The sequence below is a fragment of the Pinus tabuliformis genome, chromosome 6 (assembly GCF_031772625.1).
Source record: "Pinus tabuliformis cultivar Carrire ecotype Pingquan chromosome 6, CPIR1, whole genome shotgun sequence".
Taxonomy (NCBI): Eukaryota; Viridiplantae; Streptophyta; class Pinopsida; order Pinales; family Pinaceae; genus Pinus; species Pinus tabuliformis.
In genome coordinates this window covers 407555333-407580747 of record NC_142292.1, presented here as the reverse complement: position 1 = coordinate 407580747, position 25415 = coordinate 407555333, and the positions used below count along the sequence as shown (strand labels likewise).

The following is a 25415-nucleotide window of genomic DNA, read 5'->3' as shown; positions in this document are numbered from 1 at the left end:
CCAACACAGCTATAACCGGGCTCTCCACAGCTTAATTGGCCACAACCCTTTTCAGGTGGGCTTGGGATTCTAGCCACTATGTCCCATTGATGTGGCCATGACATTTGCAGCTACTCATGCAGATTCGGCTCATGTCCAGTCCGAAACTGATAAGGCAAACAACTTCATTGAGCACATCCAACACATCCGCTAGCAAGTCCACGACGTTCTGGAGAAATCAAATGCCAAGTACAAGCAGCGACATGATCAATATTGGGTGCCACACAAGTTTCAGCTGGGCAACAAAGTCTGGTTGCATTTGCAAAAGGAACGCCTTACCGGAGCCTATCGGAAACTCAAACCACTCTGATATGGTCTTTACACCATTACCAAGGCAGTGGGAGACAATGCATTTGAGCTCAACATTCCCCCATTCCTTGTCCTGCACCCAGTGTTCAATGTGGACCGCCTTCGACCATACTTCCCACCATTGCTAGACACATCAGATATTGCAGAACAACTCACACCCACAGATTTAAATCCAAATTGCATGGAATAAGCCACAACTGATCGAATCATGGACATGCAGATCAAGAACACCTAACAACAAAGGATCCAACTATAACGAGTTGTCAAAGCAAGCCAACTCCTTCACTAGGGCAAGTGGCTCACCAGGGACCAAGTTCAGCAGAAGTTTCCTCATCTCATGGAGGAACTCAACGCGATGGGGACCATTGCTTCTTAAGGGGGGAGGAATGATCCAGGTGAATATTGGTGGCCACCTGCCTATTCCACTTGGACCTCCAACACTATCTCTTTCAGTTTTTCAGTTTCCTTAGTTGTAGCACAATTTACTATTTTTCACAGTTTTTCGGGTCTCGAACTTTCGGAGCCATTTTGAGGCCCTAAATGGCGTTTTTAGGGAAAACAAAGAGACTAGAAATGTCCCAAACTGGCTTGCCAATTTGTTTTTGTCTTTCTCTTCGAGATCTTTGAAATGAGGTATTATGATAGCCAAACGGAGATTGTATGCCAAAGTTATGACCCCGGGAAGTTGATGTACCAATTTACCCAAACGGGGACCACAATTTTGGTGCTTCATCTCCTAGGGTTAGATTTTTAGATGTTTAGGGTTTTCCATTGTTTCTCAATAATAAATAGGCCTTTCAGCCTCATTGTAACACAGTTCAGAGGCATGTAGCTACCACATCTCTTCTCAGGGATAAGCTACCATCGCTTGAGCTAATCTTATTTCCATTCTGTTTGTAAGCATATTTCAGTATTTGATATTAATGAAATGGAGTGTCATTTCTACTGCACCTTTGTATTTATGGTTATATTTGTAATTTGTTGCGTTCCCGAAATCCAGATCAAGGTTGCCTTCTTACATGGTTTTCTTCAAGAAGAAGTATATGTTGAACAACCTCCAGGGTTTGAAGTTCATGAAAAAAACACCCATGTGTGCCAATTGAAGAAATCTCTCTATGGATTAAAGGAAGCCCCCTGTGCTTGGTATGCCTGTATTGACAGTTTCTTGATAAAGCTGGGATTCACAAGGAGTAATGCCGATCGAAACTTGTACTTCAAAGTGGTCCAATGTATGCCTCTCATTTTGGTATTATATGTTGATGACTTATTCTTGATAGGTGCAGAGCCTCTCATTCTTGAACGTAAGAGGGAGTTGGCTACTGAATTCGAGATGAAAGATCTTGGTTTGATGCACTATTTTATGGGACTTGAGGTATGGCAAATACCAGGCGAGATTTTCCTTGGGACTTGAGGTATGGCAAATAGCAGGCGAGATTTTCCTTTCACAAGGAAAATATGTTGTGAAACTATTAGAGTGATTTGGCATGGTAGAATGTAGGTCCTTGACTACACCTATGGAGATGAATTTCAAGAAGTTATGTGGAGAGGTTGCTGGACTAGACCTAGCAAACCCTTCCAAGTATAGACAACTGGTTGGTGCTTTGATGTTCCTCGTGAACACTAGCCCCGACATATGTTTTGTAGTTAACACTTAGAGCTAGTTTATGGCTAAGCCTTACCATGTACATTGGGTTGCTGCCAAGAACATATTGAGATATCTGCATGGGATTATTAACCTTGGACTGAGATATGCCGCTGGAGCTATTAGACTACATGGATATACACATGCAAATTTGGCTAACAATGTTGTCGACAAGAAGAGTACTTCTAGATGTCGTTTTAGTCTCAGATCTACCATGATATCGTGGATGAGCAAGAAGCAAAAGTTTGTAGCCCTTAACACAACTGAGGTTGAGTATATTGCAGCTAGCCTGGCAAGTTGTGAAACAGTTTGGTTGAGGAAGTTCTTTGGAGAGCTATTTGAGCAGGTCCTGGACACGACAATTATCTATTGTGACAACAAGAGTGGGATTCGTTTGTCAGAAAATCCTATGTTCCACAACAAGTCCAAGAATATTGAGATCAAATATCATTACATCCGAGACATGATGCCAAGAGGAGCCGTGAGACTCTTTCACATCTCGATAGATGAGCAGATAACCGATATCCTCACCAAAGCTTTGCCGAAAGAGAAGTTCTTGTTCTTCAGAGAGCAACTTGGATTGGTTGAGATGACCCTTTCGAATAAGAGTCTTGGTTGATCACGAACACTGAGCAATGCTCTTCCCCCCTGGTTGAGCTCCCAGGGTGAGGAATGGAGTTGGCGAGCTCTTGGCGATGAGAGACCTTTGACTGATAGGATGCAGAGACCTGAGATCTCCCCTAGTCAGAGTATGCCCTAGTTAGCATCCTGCGCACTTTGTGGGATAACCTCCCCATCTGGACAATGGGATGAGGAACTTGGGATAGAGTTTGATCCCTACCCCTTGCAGTATAGGTGGATCTCGCCCAAGTTGGTGGATGCAAGTGTTCTACCATTCGAATCTATAGGGTTAAGATGGATGATCGGGGACAATAGGGCAGAGTGTGATCCTTACCTTTTGTAAATTAATCTCACCTATTGTTGGGGATTTTGGGATAGAGAGTGATACCTACACATTAGGGTAGGTTGATCTCACCCATTATCTTTAGTTTTAGGTGGTAGCCATGGTTTCCCGATGGTGATGATTCCGGGTGGCAGCTGAGTCTCCCTGACGGTGCTGGAGTTAGGGTGGTAGTTGGAGCTCTCATGCAACAATTCTGTCTTTAGACTGAAGAGTGTTCAACATGAGATGAGTAGAGAAAAGCAGAGATGAGCAGGGATACACATGACATAGTGCCAAGATACTTGTGATGATCACATGATGCGGTTGGAATTTCTCCCTAGTTGAGAGGGAGTGTTAATTTGGCAGCTCAATGACAAATTCCAACCATTGGACTAAACTCCTCTTTCAGAGAGGACCAAAATTGACTATTGAAGCACTTGATTTGGACAAGGAAAAGTGTATTTTTGAAGTGAAGCCCACAATGTCAAAATTGTCAACGTTAGTCCAAGGACAAATTATCCCTCCTCCAATGCCTATAACTTAAGGACACCTCAAGCTCATTTGGACATCACATCAACACACTTTTCTTCTCTCTCTTGGTTTGTTTGGTTCGTACAGGTCCGAGGTAGCTAAATTCTCTTCACATATGTGAGGTTCTCTTGGGCATTTTTGACTTTATGCGTTAACCTTTTCAGCGGGATGGTTTGACCACAGTTTGACTGAGTTTGACTTCATGTTTTGACTTGCTTTGAGTGGGAAAATTTCGATTTTCAAAGGCTGAGTAGACTAGCACAAAGACCGAGAAAATATGGGAAGTTTGACCAAGTGTTGACTGCAGACTTTGACCACAAACTTTATCTCTCTTTTGACCGAGTTTGACTGTACTTTTGTTCACTGTTTTAGGTTGACTTTAACCAACAATTAAGGCCAAATTTGTGGGCTATTGATCACGCTGCTAAAGGACTGTTTTGATCTTTGACTGATCACTGGTTAGGGCACACATTGCTGCAGTTGACTTGGACAGATTTGCACCAGAGTTTACTCTCTCTCTTTCTCTTGTCTCTATTTTGGATAAATTGCTTGGCGTATTGACTTTATTGGATATTGGATATTGGTTTTGAATATTGACTAGTCAAAGCTTGACTTTTACTCTTGGATGACATACTCTCTCTGCTGAACAATTGAAGACAATCTAATAAAAGAATAATTGCAAATGGTTTTCCCCCATGTGGGGTTTTTCGTTGGTTATTAAGCAAATTGATCCGGATTTAGACAGGAACGCAACAAATTACAGAGATAACCATATACACAAAGATACAACGGAAATAATACTTCATTTCATTAATGGAAAATACTGAAATATGCTTACAACCAGAAATGGAAATAAACCAGCTAGGGCGATGGTAGCTTATCTCTGAGAAGAGATGTGATGGCTACATGCCTCTGAACTGTGTTACAATGAGGCTCGAAGGCCTATTTATTGTTGAGAAACAATGGAAAACCCTTAACATTCCAAAACCTAACCCTAGGAGATGAAACGCCAAACTGTGGGCCCCGTTTGGGGTAAATTGGTACATCAACTTCCCGGGGTCGTAACTTTGGCATATGATCTCCGTTTGACGCGTACAATAGCTCATTAGAAAGATCTATCCGAGCACTATCATTGTTGGAACGGGCAACATATTCCATGGACCCATGTTGCCCCCGGATTCCCCAAAAAACGTCGTTTAGGGCCTCAAAACGGCTCCGGAAGTTCAGAACCTGAAAAACTGCTAAAAATAGTAAGTTGTGCTACAATTAAGGAAACTGAAAATGCTGAGAAAGACAATGGTGGGGGTCCAGGTGGACTTGGCAGGTGGCCACCAATATCCACCTGGATCATTCCTCCCCCCTTAGGAAGCAATGGTCCCCATTGCGTTGAGCTCCTCCATGAGATGAGGAAACTTCTGCTGAACTTGTTCCATGGTGAGCCACTTGCCCTGCTGAAGGAGTTGGCCTGCTTTGACAACTCGATACAGTTGGATATTCTGTTGGCGAGTGTTCTTGACCTGTGTGTCCATGATCCGATCAGTTGCAGCTTGTTCCATGCAATCTGGATTTAATTCTGTGGGTTTGAGCTGTTCTGCAATGTCGGATGTGTCTAGCAATGGTGGAAAGTATGGCCGAAGGCGGTCCACATTGAACACTGGGTGCAGGCCAAGGAATGGGGGAATGCTGAGCTCGAATGCATTGTCTCCCATAGCCTTAGTAATGGTGTAAGGACCATATCGGAGTGGTCTCAATTTCCGATAGGCTCCAGTAAGGCGTTCCTTTTACAAATGCAACCAGACTTTGTCGCCCACCTGAAACTTGTGTGGCACCCGATGTTGATCATGTCGCTGCTTGTACTCGGCATTTGATTTCTCAAGAATGTCATGGACCTGCTGGCGAATATGTTGGATGCGCTCAATGAAGCTGGTGGCCTTATCTGTTTCGGACTGGACATGAGCTGAATTCATGTGAGTAGCTGCAAGTGGCATGGCCACATCAATGGGGCATAGTGGCTGGAATCCCAAACCCACCTGGAAAGGGCTATGGCCAGTGGAGCTGTGAAGCGCTCGGTTGTAGCTGTGCTGAACATAGGGGAGGCTCTCGTCCCATGTGCGTGGATGCTTTGAGTTATACATGCGCAGAATGTGCACAATCATCCTATTGACAACCTCTGTCTGGCCATCAGTTTGAGGATGGAAGGCTGTGGACTTCGTGAGTTTGGTGTCCAGCATTGACCAGAGACTAGACTAAAATGTGCTGAGAAACCGACTGTCCCGATCTGAGATGATAGACTGTGGGATCCCAAAGTGCACCCACACTCGTTCAAAGAAGAGTTTAGCAGTGGCTTCTGCTGTGATATTCTTCTTGCAGGCCACCATAATGGCCATCTTCGAGAACCTGTCGACGACCACAAAAACACAGTCATTTCCATGCTTAGTGGAAGGAAGGCCTGACATGTAATCAATGGAGATGGATTCCCAAGGTCGGTTAGGGGTAGGCAACGGAGTATAGAGGTCGTGCTTCTTAATGGTCGGTTTGGCAATGGCACAGGCAGTACATGATCGGATGTACTTCCCAACATCCTGTCGAAGATTCGGCCAATAGAAATAATTTTGCAGTACTGCCACTGTTTTCTCGACCCCGAAATGCCCAGCAGCCCGACTGTAGTGTGCTTCCCAAATCATCTTGGCACGCTCGCTTGAAGGAACACAAAGGTGACCGAGGTGGCATAATAGGGCATCCTGGAGGTGAAAATCTGCAACATGCCAACCCTCCAAGAGTGTCTGGTATGTGTGGCCGAATTCTGGGTCGCTTTTGTAGAGAAGTGGCCAATCAGAAGTCTCGTGCCCACAAGAGTTGAGCACGGTGGTTAGCGCCATGATCGGTGGTCGACTGAGGCAATCTGCAACATTATTGGTGCTGCCCTTTTTATACTTGATATTCAAGTGAAACTGTTGCAGGTATGTAGACCACTTCTGATGGCGATCATTCTGCAATTTCCCTTGGGTCTGTATGAACTGCAGGGGTCGGTGGTCTGTGTGGATGACCGTTTCCTTCCCTAGAATGTAATGCTTCCATTGTCGGCAGGCCTGTACAATGGAATACATCTATTTATCATAAGTGGGGTACTTCTGGACTGTGTCTGAAAGTGTTTCACTGTGATATGCCACTGGATGTCCATGTTGAGTAAGAACTGCCCCAATAGCATAGTCAGAGGCATCTGTCTCGACCTCAAATGGTTGTTGTAAATCTGGTAACGCGAGCACTGGTGCCGTGCAGAGGCGATCCTTCAACTCCCTGAATGCCTTCTGTTGAGATTCAGACCAGAAGAATTTTTCTTTCGCCCCTCCCTTGGTGACTTGACTCAAGGGCCAAGAAATATGAGAAAACCCCAACACAAACCTGCGGTAGAAGGTGGCCAGACCTAGAAAGCTGTGGAGCTCTGTTAGAGTGGTTGGAGAGGGCCAATCCCGAATGACTTGGACCTTGGCTGGATCGACATGCACCCCCTGTTCATCAATGATGTATCCCAGATACTGAACCTGGGTCATGCCAAAAGTGCATTTCTCCAAATTGGCACATAGCTTGTGTTGCCGCAGTGTTTGGAGAACCTGTCGGATGTGGTGGAGGTGCTCTTCCCAACTCTGGCTGAAGATCAGAATGTCATCCAAGTATACTACCACAAAGGAGTTGGTGAATGGCCGCAAGATGTCATCCATTAGGCTAATAAAGGTTGCAGGAGCATTCGTCAATCCGAAAGGCATGACCAACCATTCGAAGAGGCCCTCCTTGGATTTGAAGGCAGTCTTCCACACATCGGAGGGTTCGATTGGTACCTGGTGATATCCTGACTTCAGATCGATCTTGCTGAAATATTTCGCCCCCTTTAGTTGGTCTAGGAGGTCATCAATCCGCGGGATCGGGTACCTATTACGGACAGTGATCTTGTTCAGCGCTCGATAGTCAATACAGAGTCTCCACGTCCCATCCTTCTTCTGTACCAACACGATCGGGCTCCCACAGGGCGATGAACTCGGACGGATGTGACCTTTCTGCAGGAGCTCCTGAATCTGCCTCTTGATTTCATTGTTCTCCAGAACGGAGCGCTGATAAATCGGTCCATTGGGTAGCGGCGCACTTGGGGTCAGATCGATTGAGTGCTTGACTTGACAGTGCAGAGGAACTCCTGCCGGGGAGGTGAAGATGTCCTCGTACTCCTCCACAATCTTGTCCATCTGTAGTTGTCGTGCAGAGGGACCCCGTTTGGAGGCCGCGACCATTGTCTTCTTCTTTCCTTGAGGGCGTATCATCAGGAAAACAAATTTCCTGGTTTTGGAAATGATCTTACTGCATTGTTTTGCAGTAATCAAAGAGATGGCGGCAGGTGGTGTTACCTCTGGTATCCTGAACAACTTATTTCCCAATGTAATAATAACAGCACGGGGCCTTGATTCATACACAGCATGTCGCTTCCACAAGTATGGTTGTCCTAGTAATACATCACAAACTTCAATGGGAGCAATGTCACACAATACCTCATCCGTGAAGGGCTTGATGTTGTATGGAAGGCGACACTGCTGGCTCACGCAAAGATCTCGTCCTTGGTGAAGCCAACCAATGGTGTATGGTTGTGGATGTGCTGTGGTCGATAAGCCCAACCGCTTCACGACCTCTGCCGAAATGAGGTTCTTTTGACTCCCGCTATCAACAATGAACTGTAACGGGGAGCCCTTTACCCACATCTGGGAGTGGAAGAGACGCTCCTCCTCCTCTGGATCTTCGGGTTCATTTTTCTGGATCTTTGCGGTAGCAACAGTGGCGCTGGGATCCGCATCAATGATCTGCTTCCCTTTTTCATACCCCTTATCGGGTTCTGACTCAGAGTCGGAACATGCATCTGATTCTAAAACCTTTAGCTCAGCCACCAGTGACTGCTTGGCCCGACACTCACTTGTGTTGTGAGTGGAGCTCTTATGGAACTCGCACCATTTTCCAGTGTCCTTTCTCGGCTTCGCGGCGCTGTTCTTTGCTTGCAGCTTCGGCTGGTTGTCTTGGGCTGTCCCGCCTTGGCTTTGTCCTTTGTTCTGTGGTTTAGGGGCACCTTTCCCCTGGTTTGGATTCGCAGATCCAAAGTCTTGCTTCTTTTGTTTAAACTTCTGCTCGACCTTGACGGCATATCGGTATGCTGCGCTGAGCGAGGGGATGTTTAGGAATTGTATTTCTTCCTGGATGTACTTGTGCAGACAGCCACGGTATTTGAGTATCAAATGTTGCTCTGAATCCTTGATACCCAACTTTGTGCAAAGGGTATGGAAAAGATTGGTGAACTCCGGCACGTCTTGGTCCCTTCCCTGCCGCAGCGTGGTCCACTTTATGTATTCATCCTCATAGCTTCCGACAGGGTAGTACTGCTCCTTGATGGCATCCCGGAACGAATCCCAGGTGGGTGCGGCTGAAAATAGTGAGCCAGTACTTTCATCCTTCTGCTCGCAGTAGGTTTCCCACCAGTCCTTGACGTGGGGGGCTGCTTTGAGAAGAGAAAAAACAATCTTTTCCTGACTCGAAAATTCATGAACAGAAAAATAACCCTCTAGCAGATTTAACCATTTATCTACGGCATCTGCGTCTATCTGACCCTCGAATATGGGGATTTCAAAATTAACTTGTACCTTAAAGGGTGTGGCGTTTCCAGAGTAGCTGCTGGAAGCCGATGCGTTGCTTCTGGGTAGCCGCTGAAGGATCTGGGCAAAGCTGTCCATCATCGCGTTCCGTTGTCGCTCGAGGGCTTCTTCGAGCAAGATTTTGATGGGATCTCCTGCCCCCTCGTCTTTCTTCTCGTCCGCCATGGGAGGCCGTCGGGATTTGCGAGGCTGGTCTTGCAAAGGTTCAACCAGTTCAAGCCCTAACTCCTTATATCCCGACCTTGTTGGGGACATGCAAAGAAAAACAGAGAAAAAGCAGACCGCTCTGATACCACTGATCCGGATTTAGACAGGAACGCAACAAATTACAGAGATAACCATATACACAAAGATGCAGCGGAAATAATGCTTCATTTTATTAATGGAAAATACTGAAATATGCTTACAACCAGAAATGGAAATAAACGAGCTAGGGCGATGGTAGCTTATCTCTGAGAAGAGATGTGATGGCTACATGCCTCTGAACTGTGTTACAATGAGGCTCGAAGGCCTATTTATTGTTGAGAAACAATGGAAAACCCTTAACATTCCAAAACCTAACCCTAGGAGATGAAACGCCAAACTGTGGGCCCCGTTTGGGGTAAATTGGTACATCAACTTCCCGGGGTCGTAACTTTGGCATATGATCTCCGTTTGACGCGTACAATAGCTCATTAGAAAGATCTATCCGAGCACTATCATTGTTGGAACGGGCAATGTTGCCCCCGGATTCCCCAAAAAACGTCGTTTAGGGCCTCAAAACGGCTCTGGAAGTTCAGGACCCGAAAAACTGCTAAAAATAGTAAGTTGTGCTACAATTAAGGAAACTGAAAATGCTGAGAAAGACAATGGTGGGGGTCCAGGTGGACTTGGCAGGTGGCCACCAATATCCACCTGGATCACAAATATTGTGTCTCTTGTCTCTTGGCTCTTGCACTATTGTTATTGGTTAACTGAAGAAGTGGAAATAATAATTTGGATGCTATTGGAAATTGTTGAAGTGATAGTTGCAGCATAGAACAATTCTTGATGAAAATTTAACATAGAGGCTAGTTCGATTTAGTTGAGAGGGAGATCGATTCAACAGTTAGAGATCAGGAAGAGATCCAGGAGGTAAAGCAAATCATTCCCAGAGGCAAAGTTAGGCAGAGAGACAAATTTCAGTGAGTTCTGGAGGTAGTGAAAAAAGGGCTTCCGCAGAGGCAGCGTAGAGGTTGATGCAGGGGTTTCGATTAGCCCAGACAGAGCTAGTTTTGCAGCTGAGATTAGTTGTCGGGTGACACAAATTGTCTCACTAATATTTTAGGCCAGATTATTTCGCTGGAGGATTGCCAGTTTGAGCATCCAGATATTGTACTTGGATTTTGCTACTATATAATAAAATAAACCCTCATCTACTGCATTGGTTTTCCCAGTTTGGTTTTTCCAGGGACTTTTGTCCAAAAATATTGGTTTCATTTTTATTGTGTGTGCATCTATTTTTCTCAGTTTCAGTTTATTTTCTGCAGCGTAATTTTTTGTGAAGAATTGCGGTGTGATTTATTCGTTATTTGTCGTAACAAATAAACTACATAATTAATCAGTTAGAAGAATAAATACCAGTTGCTGCATTGCAAGGAATTTTCACATAGCTTAATAATTGGTCCTCGTGTATGTCCTAATGTCTAGGGTTGATGTATATTACCATGATAGGTCATATCTAGAGTCTATGAAATTTGATTAGGATTTTCTAGGAATTTTTTAAATAATTAAAAATTCTCGTAGAACCGAATTTTTAATTAATTTCTATATAATAATGTATGTGGCATTGAGAAATATTGGTGGCATGTGAGTGCTCATAATTCATACTCAAAGCTCCAACATTATCCTAGTATCCACTTTGGAGGCAAAAAATGATTGTTTCCCCATGAAGACTCACTTTTACTTATAAAAGTGGAGAAAAAAATAAGAAAATTGCAAAAATTAATAAGTGGGGGACATATTAAAGATGTATTTCCAAGTCAAAGAGACAAGTCAAGTGACATGGCATTGAAGTTGAATTCAAAGCTGAATTTAAGGTTGATTTGGCCGCCACATTAGAAGGTCAAGTTCATGGCCAAGTGGGGCATGAGTTAGCTGGCCCACTAGGTTGAGTACATGGCCAACATAGAGGCCGAATTACGAGCTATCGCTAGGCACGAGTTGTAGCTTTGGTAGTTGTCAAAGGGAGCTGAAGTTAAGGCCTAGTTAGGCCAAGTAATATGGGAGTTAACTCCCCTTTGATACACCTGTCTACACTGCTGGTCCAAACATCTCCCACACTGCCAATTAGTTGAGATACGCAGGCCAGATCTAGAGATCCCATGCACAACATGTAAAGATATACTTGTTTGAGGTTTGATGACACATGTTTTTCTTGTTAGAGTTATGTGGGGGACTCGTCTCTCTTACTTCCTATTCTTCCACACTTGGAAACCATGATAGATACGTTGATGGTAAAGGAAATAGTATGTAAAGCAACAAGGAGTTTAACACAACAATTCGTTGGCACAATTGGGTAGTCACACAACAATCTATTCTACACTTGTAATTTGACTTGTCTTTGGGATCTTCGTCATCCTTGCCACTGGTTTCACTTCTTCTTCATTGGGATTTGCTCCCAAAGATTTATAAATGTAACCCATTTTCTCTCATTCTAGAAGATGGAAGCTTGGGAGCTTGGGTAAACTCTGTTGTATTTTTGCTATATTGTCAATAATACAAGAATACTTTGGAGGTCAATGGTCCATTGCTTTGTGTGGTTTTCCATATGCTTAAGTTGAGGCACCTTGTTGATTTTACACTATTTGTTTCAAGTTTGTAATCTAGGTCTTGATAGGGACATTGTTGTCTAAGGGAGAGAGTAACAATTGCTTGCTATTCTCTTGAATTTTTGTATTTTAGATTTAACTATTACATGTGTTTCTAGGTTGATAAACATTTTTAGTTTATCATTGTGAAAATTTCACCTATGTTACTAATCATGTGGGCAAGATCTTATGTGTTGTTTACAGGTGCTTCAAGCTTGAAGTGGGGAAGTTCTTGGTTGAACCATCCACCTTCAAGTATCCTAAGGATCATTAGTCTAACGTGGACCAAGAACTTTCAAAGGGATTTCAAAGAACCCATCTCTCTCACTTCTTTCTTATAAACACTCTATCATCATTCTTGGTTCTATTCTCAAGTATTATATTGAAATATCTAGCAAGTTAAAGTATTATATTTCTGGTTCTCCCAACAATCACAAATCGACCAAGAAAAGATAATAAAACTCAGCTCTTCTTGCAGGTTTTAGAGTAGGGTTTTCCTTTGATTTATTTAGATATTTTTGGGACTAATCTCTGTGCTAACTATTGCGAATGTCCAAAGTTGTTTTTGGCATCTTTCTCTTTCCATGGTTTGCTAATTTCTTGTAGATCTTGTTGTTGCTCAAATTGTACAAGCAAGATGTGATAACAATCAGGGTAGGGGTTGTCACTCTGATCTTTGCCCTCTCTATTCCAGCAGTCTCCCAACAATAGGCTGTGGGAGGTAGTACTTATGAAATGTAAATATGAAAGACCCATCGACAATGGACAAGTCCGAGAGACACAATTGAATGGCCTAACAACTTGGCTAATTCAACAAGTTTAGCGATTAGATTAGATTACTTTGAGAGACTGCTGCCTTAATTGAGTCAAATACTTGCTTAATATAAATTATTTACTAAGTCACTAGATGAACAATAGCTGTTTTAGGATGCTTCACTATCATATATGAAATGCAACACCTAAAACTAAGTGAAGTGGAAGATCTTGGTTTATTTTAAATTAGATGCCTATTCTAAGTGAATCCCCCCTCTTAACTATTTTGAAGCTAGTCTCTAGTGTAGGTTGTGAGAGAGCAACCCAGAGGAAGATAAAAAAGACAATATTAACGATATCTCCCCTAGAGTTCTAACCACCCAATGGCTCTGGTGCTGCAGAGGCTGTGGCTCTGACGACTGCAAGCTCACCATATTAACCACAAAAGAGGGTCTAGGCTTCACAAACTAGGTGAGAAAGGTGGTCATATCTTTCAATCAACCAAGCTTATGCTTGGAGGTAAATTAATTAGTGCAAAGCTAATCCTAGAATGCAAATACAAAATATGAGTGATTATCTGAAGGTGAAGTTGTTAAGTGTCTTAAGTACTTAGAGATAAATTACAATGATATTCAATTTGAAACTATGAAGTACTTAACAATGAAAATAACAATCTTCACCACAAGAAAGTGCTCAATGGAACAAATAGATGCCACTAAAAAGATGTTATGAAGATCACGATAGACAATTGCTCATGAAATGACTATAAATAAACCAATCCAATGCTTCTTTCAACAATGCCAATTAGATGATGATCTTTAAACACAATTAGCAAATTCTCAAAATTACTCGGATTATAACAATGGAATGTCAATTAGATGAACATAACTAGCAATTCAAGATTACTCTTATCATGATTATGATTATAAATTCGAGTGCTTTAAGAGTGACTTGATTTGTAGAATTATAAACTTAGATTTGAAGCTTGCTTGCAAGAAGTCAGTAAATCCACAAGAAACAATATAACCAATTATCCAATTATCTAGTTATTTAGCAATGTGATAGCAATGGCAAGTAAAGATATTCCTTAGAATCAATATCACAATGATGCTAGTTATCGATGAGAGAAAAAAGCATTCACCAACAATATTATTTTCTAGAGCAATAAGCCAATCTTATGCAACTATCACCAATCCAATTTATTTTTTTAGAGCACTTATGTTTATTAGTGAGGATGCAAACAATGATATGCTTTTGCAAAGATGCAATGAAATGCAAAAGATGACAGCCAAGAGATAATGATTGCAATAGTAAGGAAAACACCCAATTTCACTAATAAACACACACTTAAGATGCTAAATTATTTGAAAAAATGGCTAAAACACTTAAGAAACATTAATGATTCACTATAGCCCAAACGAAGATTAAATCCACCATATAAAAACTAGAGATCCAAGCAACAGTGATTCTTGCCCAAGTTTGTGAACTTAAAGGCCAAGGACCAAAGTACCTGCAAATGCTATGTATTTATGTCAAAAAATAATCTGTTAGATCACATGGGGAATCAAACTACCTAAGATTAGCCAAAACTATCAATAGTATGATTTTATCTCCATCTAATGAAAAAACAGATCTTACCGATATTCAACACAACATAGAGATGCTTGAAGTTAGCGCATACCACAAATCAATAAGTAAGAACACCTTGAATTGCACCCCAAAATCTTTTATTATGATAGAAAGAATAGTTCTTAGCGAGACAATAGTTTACACAATGCTTCAACAACGATTCTAGCCAGAGATCAAGATGACTAGAGACTCAAATGACTCTTTTATAATTTATAGATAAATCCTCTAAATGGAAAAATAACAGCTAGTTTCTTTGACCATTATCAAAATAATCTTGGTCGTTGATAAATACTTCAAGATCTTTTAATCTTGGCCCTTGATTTCTTACTTTTGAGGAATTTTCGAATTTATCATTTAATTCTATTTTAATTAACTCAAAATTAATTATTTATAGTTAATTTCCTTAAAAATTTGACTTTGACTTAACCACCAAGGTTCAAGGGTCCAAATTTTCTTGAAAAATACAATATTCTCTTGATGGAAGACCTTTAAAAATTGTTTCTTTGAAGACCCACGAAATTTTCCTAGACAATTTAATTTTGACTTTAATTAATTAATTTTCTAGCTTAAGATTTAATTTTATTTTGCCAAAAAAATTAATTAATTTACACTTGAGGGGATTAATTATTTTTCCAACCCTCTAATACATATGATTTTTCTTTTACAAGACTCAAAGAAGGAATACACATATGTCTTAGACCCCCAAGACACATAATTCCTCTTCGACTCAAAATGATCTAGTAAATCAAGTGATTTGTAATAAAATAATTTAGCCAATTAGCTTAAACTATTACCAAACCACTTTTACAATAGGCTAGACTAACACATTATGACTCACCTAATAATTCGACAATAAATTTCACCCTAGCTTTTGGGGTTTAAGCTCGAGGGGTAAAACTCTTCTAATTAGCTGTGTCAGAAAACATAGGTAATCAGTGAGGCTAAAAATCCTCCTAGAATAGAATTCATCATCAAATTATAGGCTTACCTAGGTTGTTATATAGACTCATGGTTTTACTAAAGATCATTTACAATCTGTGTTGCACGGGTACCTGCACCCGAGGGTGGGGTTCTCGAACCCGTCCCAGGTTCCCGCACCCAAGTACCGGATTCGGGTACGGGTTCTTCCTAGACGAACCCAGAAGAACTGGGTTCTTCCATGAAGAACCGGGTTCTTCAAAAAAAAAAATTGGGTTCTTTTCCTTTAACGGGTTCTTGGGTTCTTCGGGTGCTTGGGTTCTTGGGTTCTTCGGGTTCTTCGGGTTGGGTTCTTTGGGTTCTTCGGGTTCTTCGAGTTGGGTTCTTTGGGTTCTTCATAAAAAAACTATATTAAAAATTTAATTTTCGAATAACTTTTTTTTTATTGAAATTTAAAAAATAACTTATAACAAAGGTAAAAAACTTAAAAAACCCTAAATCTTTAAGACTTTAACTCTTTACACAAGCAACTATCTGATAGTCTGATACCGTGATATGTGATTATTCTTGGCGGCAGAGCACTGCGACATACCAGAAGAACAAACACCGTGATCACTGATTACTGATTTCATTTAACTTTTAAGTTTTTTCCATTTAGTTGAGGCTTGAGCCGTCCCTGTTTACGATTTCCAGAGGCAGTGGGCAGCTTTAGCAGCGGTGGGCAGTGGGCAGCTTCAGCAACAGTGGACAGAGCAGCTTCAACGGCAGTGGTATTTACAAGTTTTTGTTTTCAATTTTATTATTCCATGAAAAAGTTTCACAAGACCCGCGTGTGAAAAATATAGGTGCATTATAATTTATATTACACATTTGAACAGTGAACACCCACAGGGGCTCAACTACATTAAGCTGCATTACACTTTCATTGTAAGTGGATCGCAATTGCCCACTAGCAGTCACTACTACAATATCCCTAATGCCATAGGTGTTCGTGATTACTTAAAACCAAAAATCCAGGTCTGTAGACCCGTTTTCTCTGTTCCAACGATGAGCTTTGTGGAACGGAACGTAGCCACCATCTAATTTTTAAGGCTCCTTGGAGCATATTAGCAAGTTTAATTGCAACGTTTTCCATCGACACGTAACATTGAGCTGGCAAAACATATAATAAATATTCCCTTCTCTATACAGATGGACATTCAATTGTAACAACTCAATTTAAAAGCTAAATATGTCACTTATGTCAAGAACATAGAATATATGGCATCGAAACCAAAACTAGAAAAGAGACCTCTTACTCTGTAATTTGAGCCTGCAGATTCTTGTAAATCAATTTGGAATGAAACATTCATTCCCGAGCCAAAACCATCAAATTATAAACTGTAAATGCACACATACAGGTTCAAACATTTTCGGTCAAATAGAAAGTAGGATTGAGACCAGCCATAAGCTGTAATCAGCTGATGCTGTTAAATGGCGAAGGGCTATTTTGGACAATGGCTAAATTAAGTATCAAAATCTGCCAATTTCTCACAACATTCTCAAAGTTTTCTTGTTTAAAGTTGAAAAAATATACAAATTCATATATATTATTAATTATAAATTTATAATTTATAAAATTTAATATTATTTATATTATATTACCCGACGAACCCACGCACCCTGTTTCCAAAAATGCCGTCCCCGTCCCCGTCCCCGTCCCCGCACCCACGTTTCCTGGCAACATAGTTTACAATATATAACTTGCAGAATGGGATGACCATGACACAAGGATTGCTGACATGTGATCCGATCCTTGTTGAAAAAGTTGTTATTTATGCTTCTTTGGAACTTTGACAATCCGAGTGCAACGGGTCAAACACACTCCATGTGATGGCCACCAACCACACACCAACATACCCAATGCACACTTCTCTTTTTGATGAACACACGCAAACATATGCGAATTGGTCAATTCATTTTTTAAATGGAAAATGACTTACAATGACTAATAACTAATGTACTAGTCAATTTTGGTCTATAAATAGAATTGTTGAAGCTAGAAAATCCTCAAAACTAGGAAGTGAGAGACACCGAGGGTAAATAGAATTGTTGAAGATAGAAAATCCTCAAAAATAGGCAGTGAGAGACACCGAGGGTAAATAGAATTGTTGAAGATAGAAAATCCTCAAAAATAGGAAGTGAGAGACACTGAGGGTAATAGAATTGTTGAAGATAGAAAATCCTCAAAATTAGGAAGTCGATAAATAGAATTGTTGAACATAGACAACCCTCAAAAATAGGAAGTGAGACACACCTAGGGTAAATAGAATTGTTGAAGATAGAAAATCCTCAAAAATAAGAAGTCTATAAATAGAATTGTTGAAGATAGACAACCCTCAAAAATAGGAAGTGAGAGACTCCCAGGGTAAATAGAATTGTTGAAGAAGGGTAAATAGAATTGTTGAAGATAGAAATCGTCAAAAATAGGAAGTGAAGAGACAACCCTCAGGAAGTAAACACCCAGGGTAAATAGAATTGTTGAAGATAGAAAATCCTCAAAAATAAGAAGTGAGAGACACCGTTATTAATGGAGAACATGGATGGAGAAAATCCTAGCATTGTGGTCCTTTTTGCTTGGTCAAAATGGGGCCATGTTAAACTTTTTCCGCTTTGCAGCTAAGTTGACATTTTTATATACTTACTTATTTTGCTTATTTTTTATATGAAAAAATATGAATGAAAAGGATATTTTTATATTGCAACATATTCGCAGCTAGGTGAAGTCCTTATAGTGGGTGATTTCAATGCTAAGATTGCAAGTGAGCAAGCTAACATTCTTTGTTGTAAATATGATTGTGACCCTATTTTGCTTACAGAAGAAAGTAATCATCAGCGGGAAAGAATTTTAGAGGACAAGGGCTGCAATCTTTGGTGAACAATTGCTTACTCTATGTGGGGCCTTTGATTTAGTCATTTGTAATGGCTTGACTAGATGGGCAAAGTCCGGTAATTTCACTTGCAATACTTACAATGGAGCAAGTGTGATAGATTATGTAATTTGCTCGCATGGTTTGTGTGAGAAAATGGAAGAAGTTTTGATTGGAGATCAGCTATGGGATTTGAAATCAGATCACAAACCAATTTATTTATGTTTCTCTTGGATTAGAAAGAAACAATTAGAGTCAAAAATTCAGCATGTCCAACAAAATTTCCCATAGGGCAGAATTCTTTTGACCCTAGAAAATTGTAATACCTTCAAAATGATGCTAGAGAAGCTCTTTGAGAAGGAGAAAATTACAATTCACAGCCTTCATAGTCATGAATTAACACATTTAATTCAATGCGCACTTGCAAAGTGCAAAAGAGCAAAATTTAAGAAGTTTGAAACAAATTGCTTTCCGGTTAATGCTTGGTTTGACAAGGAATGCAAAAAGGCAAGGAGAATGTTGAAAGAGTCACAAGGATAACATAAAGCTCAAAGCTTACAAGCAATTATTAAGCAAGAAAAAGGTCGATTTCATGGTTTCAAGGAGGGAAGAACTAATCTTCCTTGGGAAAAATAATCCCAAATAATTTTGGAAGGAGCTCCAACCGAAAAAGGTACAAATTGGAAATAATATTACAGCTTGTAAATGGTTTGACTATGCAAGACAACTCTATGAGCAGGTTCCCAAGGTTGACCCTCCCCCTTGGTCAACACTAATACTGAACTCTTCACGGTACAAGAGGTAGAGATGGGTATCAAGAAGTTGGGTGTTGGAAAAGCAAAAGACTTAGCTGAACTCCAAGCAAAATATCTAAAGTGGGGCTCAAAGAGTCTTGCACCTTACATTACAAAAATATTCAACAACATCATTCAATAAGGGCTCCCCACAAATTGAACAACTAGTCTGGAAATACCTCTTTTCAAGAGTGGTGACGTCAATAATCCTTCTAATTATAGGACCATCATGATAAACTCTTTGTTTGCAAATCTATTTGGAAGCATGCTAGAAAACAAAATTAGCAAGTGGGCAGAAGAAAGAGATAAGCGTGCTAAAGGGCAAGCAGGTTTTAGACCTAAACATTCCACAATTGATCATTGTAGCAAGCGGGCAGAAGAAAGAGATGAGCGTGCTAAAGGGCAAGCAAGTTTTAGACCTAAACATTTCACAGTTGATCATTGTATAACTTTAAGGCACATCATTGAAAAAGTTCGGGAGAAAAAGGAAGAAGTCTTTTGTTGCTTTGTTGATTTCAGAAAAGCGTTTGACTTGGTACCTAGGGATAAACTTTGGCACAAAATGGAGGAACATGGGGTTCCTAAACATCTGAGAGTAGCTGTGCATAGACTGTATGAAGAGGTGAAAGTCAAAATTAGAACTTCAGCAGGCATTTCTGAAAGTTTTAGAGGTGATATCGGGTTCAAGCAAGGTTGCCTATTGTCTCCTACCCTTTTTGGTTTATATATCAACAAGCTTGAGTGGTTAATTTCGCAAAGGGGTGATGGTATCTATTTGGGCAAGTTTGTTATAAGGCTTCTTTTGTATGCATATGACCTTATTCTGATTGCTAAATTGGCTCTTGGTTTGCAAGAGCACTTACTAGCCCTTGAGCATTTTTGTAGAAGTGTGGGGATTCAAGTCAATATCAGCAAAACGAAAGTAGTGGTCTTCTCTAAGAAAAGAAAACATAAGCAACGTAAGTTCTACTTTGAAGGCAACATTCTGGAAGAAGTTGCGGATTACAAATACCTTGGAATTGACTTCAACAAAAACTTAAGCTGGAATGGTTGTAGAAATAAAAGAACTTTGGGGGGTTGGAAAGCATTTTATGCTTTTCAAAATAGGTGTAGAGAGGTAGAGTTATGGGACTGAAAAGCCACTCAAACTCTTTTTGGGCTTCTAGTGATTCCGGTTACTCTCTATGGTTGTGAACGGTGGGCTAGCAGTACATCCGACATGCAGTGGAGATAAATTGAGAAAATTCAGAAGCGTTTGATTACAAACAAATTTGAGTTTAAAAGTGCAATTCCTTATGATATCTTGTTAAATGAAACAGGGACTGCTCCTATTGAAGCAATTGCTATAGTGCGAGTGATAATGTATTTAAAAAAAATTGAGCAAATGGAAGAGGGTAGATGGCCTAATGTTGTCTTTAATGATAGATTGTGCAAAAGCAAAAAAACTTGGATGTAGAAAAATAACAAATGGTTTAGTAAATGGGGTATTTGCTTGAACGCGTGTCCCATAAACAGCGAAGAGATAAAAGCTTTTGTTATGAAAAAGTTCCACAAACATACTTGGGATAAGGAGCTAGGAAGAAAGAAAAATTACTATATTAAAGTGTTTAATCCCACTCATAGTTATCAACCAAAAGCATACATAGAGGCCAATATCTCCTAGAGAGCCAAAATTCTTATTGCATCAACTCCATTGTGAAACAGGTTGCTGGAAAAGGCCAAAGGAAGTGTGGGAGGAAAGAGTGCATTTTTTGTTCTTCCGGAAAAGTGGAAACAAAAAAACATTTCATTTTAGAATGTGAGGCCTTCAAAGACAACAGGGAAAGTTATGCAGATATGCTGGCAGTTAGCTCTTGGGATAATCTATTTAGCGAGGGGTTTGTCGAAAAGCTGGGTGCAGTTATTTTGAAGTTTCACAGAAAAAGCGCTGAATACATCAAGCAGATGAATAAACAATCTGTCCCATAGGCTATCTTTAGCTTCATGGATGTTAAAATAATTTCTTTCTTCTTAGGATTTGGGCTTCTGTTAAAAGATTTAACACTTCCCGAGTTTTCATTTCTCAACCTCCTGAAACAGTGTTGCTAACTCACCGTGCATCTCTCTCAGAATGGTTACTTTGGTCAAGTTTAATTTTTACAAACCTACAAATCTTGAAACCATATCCAAGGATATCGGGACTTGTGAGGACCTTATAGAATGGTTCCTTATTCCATACCTTCTAACAGTGGATAAACTGGCACCCTATACTGTATACTTAATATTATGCGAAAGCGACTCTTTAAGTTAGGTAGTTGAGAAAATGCCTCTCATGCCTGGCCCCAACGGAATATTCTGTAGAAGTGATCCCTCTTCTAGGTAGCTGTAGTGCCCAATAGATTAAAAATCCACTTGCAACCTGATTATAAACCCAGCGTGGACATGTGAAACTTGATAACTGAAGGAATGCATGGCATTTCCGTTATACTAGCTTCCAGTCTTAATTTCAATCTAGACAATAATACAGACTGCTTGAAGCACATTCTATATAGATAATTTCTGGCAGCCAGAGGTGAGTTCATGTCATTTATCTTCATCCTCATGCATTATGATTTTGGGAGCACTTGCAAATATAATGTACTCATGTCGTCGTGTATTTGTGTCTGTAAAAGATCACCATTTGTTAATGGTAAAGAAATAAAGGTGCAAGATGCAGCACATCCTCACTTACATTTTTATTTACCGTGTCCAGTAAACTGGTTTCTAGCAAATGAAAGCACAAAATACTTAATATTATGAGTCGAGATCTTAATCACCAGTTTCTTTTTTTCAGTCCACATTCGTGGAGATAATTTGAATTTGAAATTAGCTAGCTGGTTATTGGTTCAGTTATGAACTAAGCTAAAAGGTCTTGTTTGCTACTCATTGCCGAGAAAACGAGAATATTTGTCCACTTCACCTTAAGTACACTGATTTTATGCCTTCTGACGAGATTTTTGAATGATTCATATAATCAGATTTAAGTGCACAATAAATGATAATTTTCATTTTTTTCATGTTAATCAGGGCAGCAAGAATTGGTACGAAGTTAGAGTGGCTTGAAGATGGTGGTGTCAAAACAATCATGGGTCCAATTTCAGCGATAAAAGTTGATTTATCAAGGGGCCGCAAGATCTGGTTCAATAGCATGGTGAGTGCTTTTACTGGCTGGAAAGATTCTCGGAATGATCCTGAGAAGGCGGTCACATTTGGAGATGGGACACCCTTGCCAACAGATGTCATTCTTGCTTGTCTCCGAATTTTAGACGAGGAAGCTGTTGCCATCCCTTGGCGCAAAGGTGATGTTTTATTGTTGGATAACTTGGCTGCTCTGCATTCTCGACGCTCGTTTGAACCCCCTCGTCGGGTATTGGCTTCTCTTTGTAAATAGCTATAGCTAAAACAACTTTAGATATAATTCTACTCTATGTGCATCTGAACAGTATTAATAGCAGAGCCGGCAAATAATTCAGATGCAAATTTACTGAGTAAGTCTGTCCCGCATTTCGACTCTCGTTTGAATCCTTTGTCGGGTAATAGCTTCTCTCTGTAAGTAACTGGCTAAAACAGTTTGTGGATATTATTATTCTCTATGTGCGTATGAACATAATTAATAGTAGAGCCGGCAAATAGTTCACATGCAGATGCAACGAGCATGCCAATTTGCAAAGCTTTATGACATCCTTATTGTGCAGTTAAACTCATCTATCTTCCATGTTTTCGCTGTTAAATTTGTATATATGGTAGAAATTCTCTCACATTTGCGAGTGGGGGGTTCTTCCGTTAAATTTTCTGTAATAAACGTCAAGGGCTAACCTTATTTCTTTGGAAAAGAAAAATCTAATCATTTTTTCTTTTTACTGGAACAAGGCTGACAATTTTCCATCTTCACGCGGTTGGACGGTAGGACCAACCCTTTTTAACACGGGTAACAGATCCTATTCGAATAGAGCTCAGTGAGTTGAGACAAGAACCATACCCGAGCTAGCTTGGCTATAATAGGACATTAACTGACCTCAGTCAAGTCAGACTATGTCCTGAAAAGTCATACCCGGGCTTAGATTGTCAGATGGCGTTCTGCTACAGGACAAGCTAACCAGCTAGAAGACCAAAAAAGTTCTACCTTCTCTGATAACTTTTATTGGTATTTGAATTAAATTTCCTCTTGGCAACCCTATTTCAGCAAAGGTAGTTTGGAGACTTCCAAAAGCTGTTGTGATCTAAAGCTAACTTTTTTCAGCAAAGGTGGTGCTGTTATGATCTGAAGATGATAATATGAGATTGGTATTGCAATCAATGTTGTCTATATGTGAGATTTTTTGAAAACTTTTCCAGTTTATTTTTTGATTTAATTTGTCTAAAATCTGGCAAGGATTCATTGAAATCACAAGTTCGGCGGGTGAACTCTGCACAATCAAAGTGCCCCAAGGGGTTTAAACAACACAAATCAAGATATGACAACAATTTTTTTTGCCCGATTCCAGCCAGAAATCCACCGAAAACTCAAAAAAGTCTCACTTAAAAACAACTCCATTGCAATTTATGACCAATAAATCAAGATTCTTTTTAATAAAAATACTTAAATATAAATTTACAAGACTACTGTTGATGTTAGTTTTCCAATCCATTCCAGCCAAAAATAGTATGGTGCTGTGTTGTCTCTCACACAAGCCTGTTGATACTTCATTCATTCACAATCAATCTAAGTGCAAAATTAGAACCTTTGTGGAGATACAACAATAGTTGGGAGTAATTGTTTTGCACCTGGTTGAAAATCTTATGGAAACTTGCGTGGACGAGATTTGACAACATGATACAAAAGGCACTCTAAGAAGAATGATTTTGCACACTGATACAGTGCAAAGGTAATTCTGTAATGAACGGAGTAATGCCAAAGAACACAATATCATGGTGGGAAAAGCATTATTAACTTCTATTCACATTCGTCTAAGTTGTATTATAGATCATAAAAATATCTATGAGCCATGCAAACATGAAGCACACTCTATTTACAATTTATATTGATTTTTCAAGAAGACAAATAGATAATGATATCAACACAATCAGTGGAAATCTAAACATTCGCTAATCACAGACATTCTTTGTGATGATTTTGGTGGTAAATTTGATTCATGCTTAGGATAATTATCTTTCTTAGACTTGGATTTTGCTTTGATGCCAAATTGATGGTTCGACTCATCTTACTTTTCAAGATCAATTTTACTACTTAAATCTGGGGCTCAATCTTGGTGGTTGAATTCTTCCATGTTTTAGGGTACATGTGTATCTTTAGTGAATCTGGTCCTAGATAATTATTTTTCTTAGACTTAGAGTTTGCTTTGATACCAAAATTGATAGTTTAACTTAACTTTGTTCTTTGGATGAACTCTACTACTTCAATCTATAGCTTAATCTCAGCAATTTAATCCTTCCCTGGCTTAGGGTATGTGTATCCTTTAACATCTTCAAATACTCACATTAATGAATATACCTAAGCTATGTGTGTATCCTTTAACATCTTCAAACACTCACATTAATGAATATACCTTGAGAGACTCGTATAAAAAAGGGAAAAAGAAAAAATTGCAAATGATATTGATAAAACATGATTAAAGGTATGGAGCTTGAGTTCCCTGAGGCTACAAGCTCTTTAGGGAAACATTTAGAATTAAAAAGGAATGAAAATAAAAAATTACATATCTAAATATGGATTCTAATCACACCACGCTTATTTTTATTTTTACTTTGAAATTCTAAACCATCATGAAAAGTACTCTTAGTGCTACAATATTAGTTCATACACTCAAAAGTATTTTAATTTATAGTGAAATTAATATATGTTTTTTTTATTATTATTATTTTTTTATTTAACTTAATTATAGTTACATAAATTGTAGTGTAAGGTGGGTTGTAAATTTCTGTTTCTACAAAATGACTGACTCACTCATAAATTTTTATTAGAAATTTTAGGAGACCCATTTTAGACCTCAAAATTTCCCTAATTTTGATGATAAATTCATTACTATATATTGAATTGACTTACAGATTAGCTAGTTAGCAACTTCATAAACTTCTATACATGTTATTAGTGTGGTTCTAAAATTTGATGATAATGAAACTGATATTATCAAGTCAGTGATGGGAGTACGTTGTAGTACCAATACAACTAAGCAAGTAAAATGTGATATACTTTTGGCATTATATATTGTTAAATTTGAAGATACAAGACATTGTTTATTTCATGATAACTCACTAATACTACTAAGGAAAATATACCATTTATAGTATTAGATAATTCTTATTTATTTATTGTCTCTATTATTTAGTTATTGATGTTTGTTTATGTGTTTGAAGAGATAACTGGAACACATTTTTAACCCCATGGAAATGATTTAAAGATTGAAAACTATCAGTCACCAAA

The 25415-nt window shown here is 39.5% G+C and overlaps 1 protein-coding gene across 1 annotated transcript in view; it reads left to right on the top strand.

Moving 5' to 3' along the window:
* The window catches only part of LOC149259034 (clavaminate synthase-like protein At3g21360), a 185336-nt gene extending 162699 nt beyond the window's left edge, over nucleotides 1–22637 (top strand). The window contains exon 3 of the mRNA XM_089417226.1: nucleotides 22022–22637. Coding sequence (XP_089273352.1) covers nucleotides 22022–22385 — 364 coding nt within the window. The 3' untranslated portion in view covers nucleotides 22386–22637. The remainder of the gene's footprint in view (nucleotides 1–22021) is intronic.
* The last annotated feature ends 2778 nt before the right edge of the window (nucleotides 22638–25415 follow it).